Raw genomic sequence first — 11,225 nt, forward strand, 5'->3', positions numbered from 1 at the left:
TTATTTTTTTGTGAATTGTTGCCGAGTGTTTTTTGGGCACTCGGCAAAGCTTTTGCCGGGTGTCCGGCAAAAAACACTCGGCAAAGTTTGTTTGCTGGTAGGATTTTTACCGTATGCCCATTGCCGAGTGTTACACTCGGCAAAGGGTTCGCCGAGTGTTTTTGGGGCTTTGCCGAGTGCCCAGGCACTCGACAATGTTCCTGTCTCCCGTAGTGTTAGTGATAATTTAAATTGTAAGGTAGTTAGGAGTTGTTGTACACGTAATAGTGCCAAAAACAATGCCATGGCGTGTGTCCTCTTCTAGCGACTTTTGCTCCTTTTCCTGCTATGGTTATGGTGTGATGATGTAGATTAATATGATGCACAAGGCTTCTTGATAACTCCGCTAATTCGCATGTATTACTAACCATGGGAGCAATTAAGTACACTTAGTAATACTATAGCAAAAATCTACATTGCAAAGCTTCTAGAATTCACAACTCTACTCGTGGGTATGTGCATTCCATGCATTATTAATGTGTATTGTTGTGTACAAGGCATCGCTAAGAAACAAAATAAGTTGGGGCAATTGTGAGCTGATGACTCATCATTTAGGTAGTCGGCCATGTCTCTTTCTGCACGCAATGTGAGCATGGATGAGCGGACAAACAAAGAAGCGACTGCAGGCTAAGGAGAGGTGACAAATGGCTATCGCGTGCGTCAATGCGTGCACGCAGACTACAAGTGCCCAAGTGGATGGACATACGCAGCAAAAGTTGCATAATATGCATCATGTAGATGTCATTGGCCACAAACCACAGTTCTCTGCTATGATGTGTGATGCCATGTCTAAATCTACACTTGGACAAGCATGTCCAACCCTATGATTTTACTATATGCTGGACTCTTTTGGAACATTAGTATAATCATATCTTGCTATTTTTTTCCTATACTACCCCTTTTAAGCTACATATTTGTACTTCACTAAAAAGTTTACTAATATGCTTTATAAAAATTGCTGGCTATGCTTGTATAAAAAAAATCCAATCAAATTGAATGCGCAGCTCACATTGTGAATGACACAATTTTAAGGGTGTGTTTGGTTGCCTGGTTAACTCCTAGCCAGGCTCCCAGCACCAACTAGCTCACGTATGGTTGCCTGTTTAAGTCGCTTAGCCAGGCTCTGCTTATGCAAGGAGGGGGCATTAGCTAGGTTTAGCTGGTACGAGAAAAATAACTATCCCTTGCAAGCCAGGCTTGCGCTAGCCATCCACAGTACCGTGGTTGAGTCCCATCACCTCCATGTACCACATCTTCTATGTCTTCACCACCAGCATGACATCGCGTGGCCCCACCTCACCATCACCAACGACCTTGCGCCTCTCCCAGCCGACGCGGCATTCCAAGCGGCAGCGCTTGCCTGGACGGACAACAACTCCTGTGGTGGTGCCACATGGCCAAGCCTCGGTAGCGCTCGCCCGCATGGATGGCAACGCATCGAGCGGCGGTGCTCACCTGCACAGCCCGCCGGCATAGCTCGATTACCTAGCCGGGAATTGAAGGAATGAAGGGAGATGACTCACCTCTAGCTAGGAGGCGATCTTATTGAAGCCAAACCACACAACCAAACAAGAAGTGTTCAAGGAGGCTAAGTTTGTACAGGCAACCAAACATTGAGCAATGCATTGATTAAAGCAGGCTTGGGCTAGCCAGGCTAAAATTTCTAGCCAAGTTTAGACTAGGCAACCAAACACATCCTAGATACCATGAGCTACAGGCAGATGACACTACATGTAGTTATCTCCGGTTAGTTGGCAAGTCATGTTGCACTTTTTAAGAAATATAATATATTAGTATTTGGGAAAAAGAAACACTTTATATTCTTGTAAGAAAATGTATGTATCATATGTTTGTGCTGCTTGTAAAATATATTCCAAGTGAACAGCACGACCCACTAGATGCATTTTCAAGGCACTATGATTTAGGCATCGGATGAAGCTAGATGTACATATCTTTCCATGCTCTCAAATCAAAAGTTTTGTGGAAGTCACTAGTGATGCCAGGCTAGGCCAACCCGCGCCGAGTCCGGCACAGGCAGCGAGGTCTTGGCGTCGACACAACTGAAATCGGTGGTGAAGAACAGATGAACGCAATTAGGCTGCCCATCTCGCTCTCGCCATGCATGATGCCGCCATTGGAGAGCTGCAACATCGACATGGTGCCGCAACCGCAACAGATTCTAGACCGCTAAACATCATCAGAAAAAAAGGTCAAGGAGAGTTAACTCGCATCGAGGAAGCACTTCATTTTTTATTGGAATAGAACATTCGGCGCGTGATGCAATGGAATGCAATGGAAGGCAACAAATCACATGCATGGTATAGGATAAATTCAATTCGAAACTCACATGCATGGTATAGGATAAATTCAATACGAAACCACCCATACGGTAGCAAACACATCATCAACATGCTAACATTTGTGCAATGTGGATATAATATCCATCATAGGTGTTTGTCCGGCAATTGAATTATGGACATTACAGCACATCTGATCACCAGACTACTCTATTCATCAGGTCTATCCGACATTTGGAGCATCAAATATTATAGCACATTCGAGCAACATGGCTATCCTAGCAATCAGAGGTACCTATCAGCATAAATATTACAACAGTAGCACATCCGCGAACAATCAGAGGTATCTATGTCATAAATATTACAACAATAGCACATCCGCGAACCAGGCTATCCATCAGGCGTCTGTCTAGCATTTGGAGCATCAATATTATAGCATATCCGAGCACCCTAAATCTATATGCAACAAGTATCCATAGCTACCAAACAACCTAGCTGGTCGCTTTGAATACTAACTGAAATGGGCATTGAAAGCAGCAGCTAATCACCATGCTACACAGTTTGCAGGCACAGGTCGATGCAGACTTTGGAACTCATGCATCAAACTCTTCTAACCGGAGACGAAGGACACACAAAAGCTGGTCACAACTGGTAGAGGCAAAATCAACATGAGCTTTCACTGCTCATGCATCCTTGCTTGGACTGCATGCAAAAGGAAGAGAATTTATTGCCAAACATATCTCATGGAAATACAATACCAGCATGCAAATGATACGCTATCCTGAACTTTTCATGTCAGAATTCGCAAAATTCAATAAGACATATGAATATCCCCGTTAACATAAAGGAAGTCTATCTCAACGTAGCAGATTTACTGCATTCTTTAGGAATTCAACCACAATTCTTTTTTTTTTTTGAGATGGACAGTATAGTGCATAGATCACAAGTTAAAGCTTAGAATCAGTGAACAAATAACATCTCTATTTTAACGCCTCAGATGGCAAAATGGTATTGTAAAGAATGCAGTCAAGCATTCAATTTAGGAACACAAAAATTCTTTCAAATACAGTTAACTTCCTCTATAGATGGCAAATGCAACTCGCTTCTGAAATTGAAGAGGACTGACTACAAAGCAGACTGAACAAGGAGCTGTTTCACTACTGTATTCTTTAGGAAGCCAACCACAATACTTTGCTTTGAGATTGACTGTTGGACACAAAGGAAATTATTTATGAAGTCTTTCCTGACTGAAATTCACTTTCCTATTCCTCTGTCGAAAGAAAATTCAGTTTATTATCCTATAAGCAAAATGAAGTCCAGATGTTGGGAGCTGAAAAGGTAGCAAATAACAAAGTCTACAGACTACTATCTTGGCCCATTCCAAATTTAATTGATCTACACCTAGCTCGCATGACCCCAAGACATGTGTTTAACGCAAGTAAAATGCTGCAGGGAACTACCTGTCCTGATCAGCGGCCTCTGCGCTGCCATCACTGCCACAATTGTCATCTCCAGGCTCTTTGCCAGTGAATAGCTTCTTAGCAACATTTTTGTTAGGGGACGGGCGAGACCACATAAGGCAGTGTATATGGGGCAGGCCACGCTTTTGGAACTCTATAGTGTACAAAACTACACGAGCAACAGCGCACACCAGACATACTAAAAACAAAGATATATAGAAGACTAATTTAGGCTGCCAGCCTATATTATGCCTCACCTGCACGTATTGGGCCAAACGTTCTACCCTCCCTGATATCATCTATGAATTCGTCGACTTTCATATGGAAGACAGACACAATCAAATCAGACCGATAACAAGGCTGCTGACCTGGCTCGTATCGCAGAGCATCTGCAATCTCTCTCCATTTACTGTTGCATGTAAAGGTCACAAAAAGGTCAGGAGGGCCATAGACTCTGCATATGGCCATTGCGTCTTGGTAGTTCATCACAAAACCTGATAAGTACAAAAAAACACTGATAAGTACACATAAAGAAGCAGGAGGACAAATGCACCAACAAACATCCAGATCAAAGGCACATCAATATCATATCACATAGCAAATAAGGCACACATGCTCCACACAGCAAGCAGGATGATAGAATAAAATAACTAACATACATGACACCTGGATCCAGAGTAAAAGAAAACAACCAGGATAATCTACAACCATAGCATGTACTTATGAAAATGGACCAAACAAACATGAAACATCCTAAACAATATGGAACTTCTACTCATGTCACTGCATCCAGACTAAAAGAAAACAACCATGATAATCCCCAATCATAGTAGCTACATATGAAATCACACAGGAGACCGTAGCACAGTGGCCATGCTGTATAGAGCAAGCAAGACGTCATAATAAGGTTCTGTTTCTACCTTTTCCTCACTGATCTAGGGCAAATACAAACACATGGAAAGCAACAGAGGAGGCCAGGAGGGACCAACTCACCTTGAGACGCTGGTGTTCAAGCCCACGAAGCCTGCTGCAGCTATAAGAAAAAACATGAGATGTAATCACTATGCCCTTTTACTGATGAAAGGCACAATAGTCAATGAAAAGCAACAAAGGAGGGACAAACTCACCCTGAGATGCTGCTGTTCAAGCCCACGAAGGGGGTGTTTGATACACCCTGCTAAAATTTAGCATATGTCACATCGGATGTTTGGATGTTAATTAGAAGTATTAAACATAGGATAATTACAAGACTAATTGCACAGATAGAGTCTAATTCGCGAGCTATTAAGCCTAATTAGTCCATGATTTGACAATGTGGTGTTACAGTAACCATTTGCTAATGATGGATTAATTAATCTTAATAGATTCATCTCATAGTTCTGCAATTAATTTTATAATTAACTCATGTTTAGTCCTCCTTATTAATATCCGAACATCCGAGGTGGCACTGCTAAAGTTTAGCACATAGTATCCAAACACCCCTGAAGTCTGCTGCAGCCATAAGAAAAAACACAAGCTGTAATCACTATGTCCTTTTACTGATGAAAGGCACAACAGGCAGTGAACACAAACAAACGAAAAGGTCCAGAGAAGGGTAGAACTCACCCTGAGATCCTGCTGACATAATCCAAGAAGCTCACTGCAGGCACAGGAAAGAGACTTAGATGTAGTCCCTCAATATCCACGGCATGAGATCAAGCAAAGGAAGGCGTCCAAATTAGAATCAGGTGACCCACCTTCCTACAATGGGCGTTCCTAGGCCTAGGTCACCGTCTCCATGGCCGCCTCTGCACCTGCACCAGAAGAGCAAGAACCGGCATATCAGGTCAAGGCACGGTAGATCCAAAGCAGTAGAAAGAGGAGGGTGCAAAGAGAACGGCCAGAGCTCACACAGATCTACACGCTGTGTTTTGCGTGGGGGGGGCAGGCAGAGGAATGGAGCACGGAAATCACAAGCACCGCTAGGGTTTTGAACTGAGCGAGATGATGGAGGAGTAAGGAGAGGAAGTGCATAAGAAATGAGGAAGGGGCACTTATCTCGGCGATGGGGAGGATGCGCATCGAGACCTGGGAGCACGAGGCCTCCCTGCCCGATGGGACTTGCCGTCCTCCCCCAACTGCTCCGACGAGACGGCCTCGGCAACCGCAGCAGAGAGGAGGAAGGGGAGCGCATGCATGTAGGACCGCCGCGCGGCGCTGCCCGCGCACTGTTCCGACATGGGGGCCTGGCCGAATCCAAGAAGGGGATCGAGTGCCTACGCGGCCTACCCGGTCGGGCTATCGAGCGCCTCGCCCTCCCCCTCCCCTCCTCGCCGGCACCATCTCCAAGCCAAGCCAACCCACTGGCAAGCGGGACCACCGCAGGGATGGACCCACCGCTCAGCGGCACCGGGCGCGGCTGCTGCCCACCCCACTCTGTGCACTCCACCCTGCGCACTGCGCTCCAATAGGGGCCTGGCCGAATTCAAGGGGTAGCCGGGCCATCGAGCGCCCCGTCCCCTCTCCTCCTCACTAGCACCATCTCCAGTCCGAACCCACCCACTGCCAAGCGGGACCACCACAGGTGGAGACCTACAACTCAGCGGCACCCTACGTCGCACGTCCGGTCAATGGGCGCAGCTCCGCCCACTCTATCGCCTCGGTTCCCCCGTCTCTTTGCCGGCACCAGCGCCTGACCGAGCCCACTGCCTGAACGCGGGCCCATGGCAAACTATGCCCCACCGCTCAGCGAATAAACGGCCACCGCACGCGCGTGAAACAAATGAACAGGCAAGCACAGCGCCCGATCTAGCGCCTGCCCACCCATCGGCAGATACCAGCACCACCAAGCTCCAGTCAGCTGACGGCGGGTCACGGCTTCACCCCACGGCCCACTAGTCAGTGGCGCAGAGCCGAGGCCACTCTCGCGCTTTTCTCCCGCACGTCCTCCCGCGCTCCTCCTCGCGACGCTGTCGGGCGCTGGCTGCGCGACACGCGTCCCTTTTCGCGCGTGAATCGCGGACGTGCGAGCAGATAGTATCTTTTAATCAAGCTGATTTTGTCATCACGAACTCCTCCTGGTCATCAAGGAGCGCCACACGGGACTGGGGCCGCGGAGCTAGGATTTGAGGATTTGAGCATAAGGAGGCTGTTTAAGCCGACAACAACGAGAGCGTAGATAATATAAAAATGTTTATTTTACAATACAAAGAAGGCCAAAAATCAGAATATGGGAAGAAAATTTAATTACACATTGGTGTCTAACCTCCACCGGTCAATCTAATTCTAGGATTAGAAAGAATCACGATAATAATAAAGACAAAGGACATGAAATAAGAAGATAAAAGAAAGAATAATCCTAAATAAAATAAATGTCGGATGAATGTGGAAGGAGAATAATCAAGCATAGCACTGACTATATTTATTAACTAGTAAATTATTAGAGATTATCTAGCTACTGGAGGCGGTACTGTGGGGTACCAGATGTTGGGGGGTGTCAGGGCCCCCTCAGCCCCTCCCTCCCTCCGCCACAGGAGCGCTGTCATGTTTGTGCAGCAATCTGAAACGATGGATGCACCCTAATTTTTCTGCCTCAAGCAGTCAGGCCGTGATGAAGAGTTGGCTCCGCGGGAGCGATGCAGTTGGCGGTGGTGCTCGGATAGAATTGGGCTGTCGAGATGAAAGTGATGACACGTGGGATCCACCTTGCATAGAGGATGAAAAGGAAGGTCCTTTGATAGAGCTTCTTGAGGGACTTCTTCACCGACTTCTAGCGGAGTCCTACCAAACAAGCGTTTTTAAAGGGTGTTTGGATATGAGGTGAGCGGAGTCCTACCAAACAGGCATTTTTAGAGGGTGTTTGGATACGAGGTGCTAAACTTTAGCAGGGTCATATCGGATGTTCGGATGCTAATTAGGAGGACTAAACATAAGCTAATTATAAAACTAATTGCAGAACCCCTAGGCTATTCGCGAGATGAATCTATTAAGCCTAATTAATCCACTATTAGCAAATGGTTACTGTAGCACCACATTGTCAATTCATGGATTAATTAAGCTTAATAAATTCATCTCACGAATTAGACTCCATCTGTGTAATTAGTTTTGTAATTAGATTATGTTTAATACTCCTAATTAGTATCAAACATCCGATGTGACGGGTGCTAAAGTTTAGCACATAGGAGCCAAACACCCCCTTAGAATGGCTCCTCCGGTGAAGCCGGAGCCAAAAAATGAACCGGGAGGCTAGAGCTCAAAATAGAAGAAGCTGCTTCACCAGAGGAGCCACAGCCGGAGCCGTTTTTGCTAGAGCTGGAGCCCTGCCAAACATACACGAAGGTGAGGTGGTGACGAGCAAGGCCCACATGGCGAAGCAATATAGGTTGAAGCAACTGTACGAATCGGGGCCAAAATAGACATTTGATATGCCATGTGCACGCTGGTGTTCATATATGGCGTGCCACGTCAGCTAAATTGGTAAAAATGGAAGAATCTCTCTCTATCCGATAACAAACATGTAGGAATGTTTATAAGGATGGTAAGGGCCTGTTTGGCAATCACGTGTTAAAGTTTAACACCCGTCACATCGGATGTTTGGATGCTAATTAGGAATATTAAACATAGGCTAATTACAAAACTAATTGCACAGATGGAGTGTAATTCGCGAGACAAATCTATTAAGCCTAATTAGTCCATAATTTGATAATGTGGTGCTACAGTAACCATTTTCTAATGATGGATTAATTAGGCTTAATAGATTCGTCTCGCGAATTAGCACAGGGTTCTGCAATTAATTTTATAATTAGCTCATATTTAGTTCTCTTAATTACCATCCGAACATCCGATGTGACACTGTTAAAGTTTAACACCTCGTATCCAAACACCCCCTAAATGACGAGTACCTTCCATAAGGATGATAAAAAGTTGAATATCCTTTTGTTTTTTGGTGAATGTAGTTTGTCATGAGATCTCATGTTAAGTGAATGGGTGAAAGGAATCGAAAACACAAACTGTGTTCGCAACCCATTTCCACGCATCAAAAGTGTGAAGTATTCTGAAGTAATACAAAGCGGAAAGCACACATTTCGCGCGCGCACACACAAGAAAAACACACAGAAGTGTCAATTTTGTGCCTGTGGCTGCATAGCTGCCATACAAACATGAGGCCAACCTCTTAGCACGCAACAAAAAGCGATTACTAGTAACCATCAACCAAGTCCGTATCACACGCAAAATGACGCTTTGACGTGGATATGGATACACCACACCAACTCCCGTAGAGTACTCAATGATTTCTTCCGTTTTACCACGAGTAAAAAAAAATTCTGGCGCCAGGCCGGCAAAATCTGGCGCGCCGCAAACCGCCAACTGAATCGGCCCCGCGCCCCCCTAAAACCCTAATCCGTGAGACCGTGACAACTGATGCTCTACCCTCTGCCTGTCCCCAGACGCATTTCGTCGAACAGCCTGCCCGCGCCCACGGGTGGGCTGTGGGGGCCCGTTCGCCTGGGCGCGGCGGAACGCGTTTGCACAGACAATGCGTCGAACACCATGGGCGCAGCTCAAGAACAAGCAGGGTGTATTGAGAAATCGATTATACATTACATCACGAACAGGAAGCACCAGTAATACAGCAACTGAAACACCACCACGCGTCACGGAGTACATGTATCACAGTTACTACTAGAACTAGCAAGCGACCAAAACAAATAAAGATTATCGGGGTAACCAGTATCCAGTAATAGAGCTCAGAAGTCCTCGTCGATGCTGAAGACGTGGTTGGCCGCGCCGCCGCCGTTGAGGCTGGACATGACGGAGGCCTTCTGGTAGTCGCCGACGCGCTTCTCGAAGAAGTTTGTCTTGCCCTGCAGCGAGATGAGCTCCATCCAGTCAAAGGGGTTGGCGGCGTTGTACATCTTCTTGCACCCGAGAGCCATGAGCAGGCGGTCTGCGACGAACTCGATGTACTGGCTCATTAGCGCGCCGTTCATGCCGACGAGCGCGACGGGGAGCGCGTCGCAGACAAACTCTCGCTCGATGTCGACGGCGTCGGCGACGATCTCGCGGACGCGGGGCTCGTCGAGCTTGCTGCGGAGGAGGTCGTAGAGGAGGCACGCGAAGTCGCAGTGCAGGCCCTCGTCGCGGGAGATGAGCTCGTTGGAGAAGGTGAGGCCCGGCATGAGCCCCCGCTTCTTGAGCCAGAAGATGGCGCAGAAGGAGCCCGAGAAGAAGATTCCCTCGACGCAGGCGAACGCGACGAGTCGCTCGGCGAAGCGCTCCCCGCCGTCAATCCAGCGCATGGCCCAGTCGGCCTTGCGGCGTACGGCGGGGACGGTGTCGATGGCGCGGAAGAGGCGGTCCTTCTCGGCGCCGTCGCGGATGTAGGTCTCGAGCAGCAGCGAGTACATCTCCGAGTGGATGTTCTCGATGGCGATCTGGAAGCCGTAGAAGGCGCGGGCCTCGGCGACCTGCACGTCGGACATGAAGCGGGACGCGAGGTTCTCGAGCACGATGCCGTCGGAGGCGGCGAAGAAGGCGAGCACGTGGGAGATGAAGTGGCGCTCGTCGGGGGAGAGCGCCTCGTCCCAGTGGCGCGCGTCGGCGGAGAGGTCCACCTCCTCGGCCGTCCAGAAGGACGCCACCGCCTTCTTGTAGAACTCCCAGATCTGCGGGAACCGGATCGGGAACATGGAGAAGCGGTCCGAGGACTCCGCCAGCAGCGGCTCCTCGGCGTCGCACGCGGGCACCAGCGTCGGCGCGGCAGGCATCGTCGGTCGGAGGAATTGATTTGGCTTGGGGCAGTGGGGAATTTGGGGGGAGGATTTCTGGTGGGATGGGTGGGTTACGGAGTGGAGCGGGGAGGCGCGGGATTTATAGGGCTGGGTGGTGGGGAGTTGGAGATTGGAGAGGGGATTTTGAATTGGAACGGGGTTAGCGCTGGCTTGCGAGGGAAGGAGGCGGGAGGTGGGAGGGAGGAGCGGATAAGGGTGGGAGGTTGACGGAGGAGGGGAGGGGACGCGCGCCGTGCGACGGAAGATTGGGGAAAATTTTGGTTTTGCCGGGGGTTTTGAAATTTTCGGGGGAAATTTTCCGGGCGGCGCGCGGAGTGGAGAGGCGGGAGGGAGCGAGGGCAGCTGGGCAGGTGGCCGGCGTTGCTTGTTTGCGGGGTTGTGGCCGGTTGGGGGCTTGGGGGACGAGACGACGGTTCAGGTTAGGGCCTGTTTGGCTCCATGGTGTTAAAGTTTAACACCCGTCACATCGAATGTTTGGATGCTAATTAGGAGTATTAAACATAGACTAATTACAAAACTAATTGCACAGATGGAGTGTAATTCGTGAGACGAATCTATTAAGCCTAATTAGTCCATGATTTGACAATGTGGTGCTACAGTAACCATTTGCTAATGATGGATTAATTAGGCTTAATAGATTCGTCACGCGAATTAGCACA

General features: G+C 48.2%; 1 protein-coding gene and 1 long non-coding RNA gene across 3 annotated transcripts; both read right to left on the reverse strand.

Moving 5' to 3' along the window:
- Positions 1 to 2,429: 2,429 nt before the first annotated feature.
- Positions 2,430 to 6,059, reverse strand: LOC101781473. Of its 2 annotated transcripts, none has more exons than XR_001163757.2 (6): positions 5,533 to 6,059; positions 5,402 to 5,435; positions 4,924 to 5,284; positions 4,790 to 4,829; positions 4,165 to 4,290; positions 2,430 to 3,038 (listed from the first exon to the last, which is right to left on the reverse strand). It is a non-coding gene; the product is annotated as an uncharacterized LOC101781473 (long non-coding RNA). The 2 variants fall into 2 exon arrangements; XR_001163756.2 differs by having other exon boundaries at positions 4,924 to 5,287.
- Positions 6,060 to 9,336: 3,277 nt separating this feature from the next.
- Positions 9,337 to 10,800, reverse strand: LOC101781737 (ribonucleoside-diphosphate reductase small chain). Its single transcript, XM_004965116.3, has one exon. It carries the CDS (start codon positions 10,540 to 10,542, stop codon positions 9,523 to 9,525), a length of 1,020 nt encoding a protein of 339 aa, XP_004965173.1. The 5' UTR covers positions 10,543 to 10,800; the 3' UTR covers positions 9,337 to 9,522.
- Positions 10,801 to 11,225: the final 425 nt, after the last annotated feature.

The sequence above is a fragment of the Setaria italica genome, chromosome IV (genome assembly GCF_000263155.2).
Source record: "Setaria italica strain Yugu1 chromosome IV, Setaria_italica_v2.0, whole genome shotgun sequence".
Classification (NCBI taxonomy): domain Eukaryota; kingdom Viridiplantae; phylum Streptophyta; class Magnoliopsida; order Poales; family Poaceae; genus Setaria; species Setaria italica.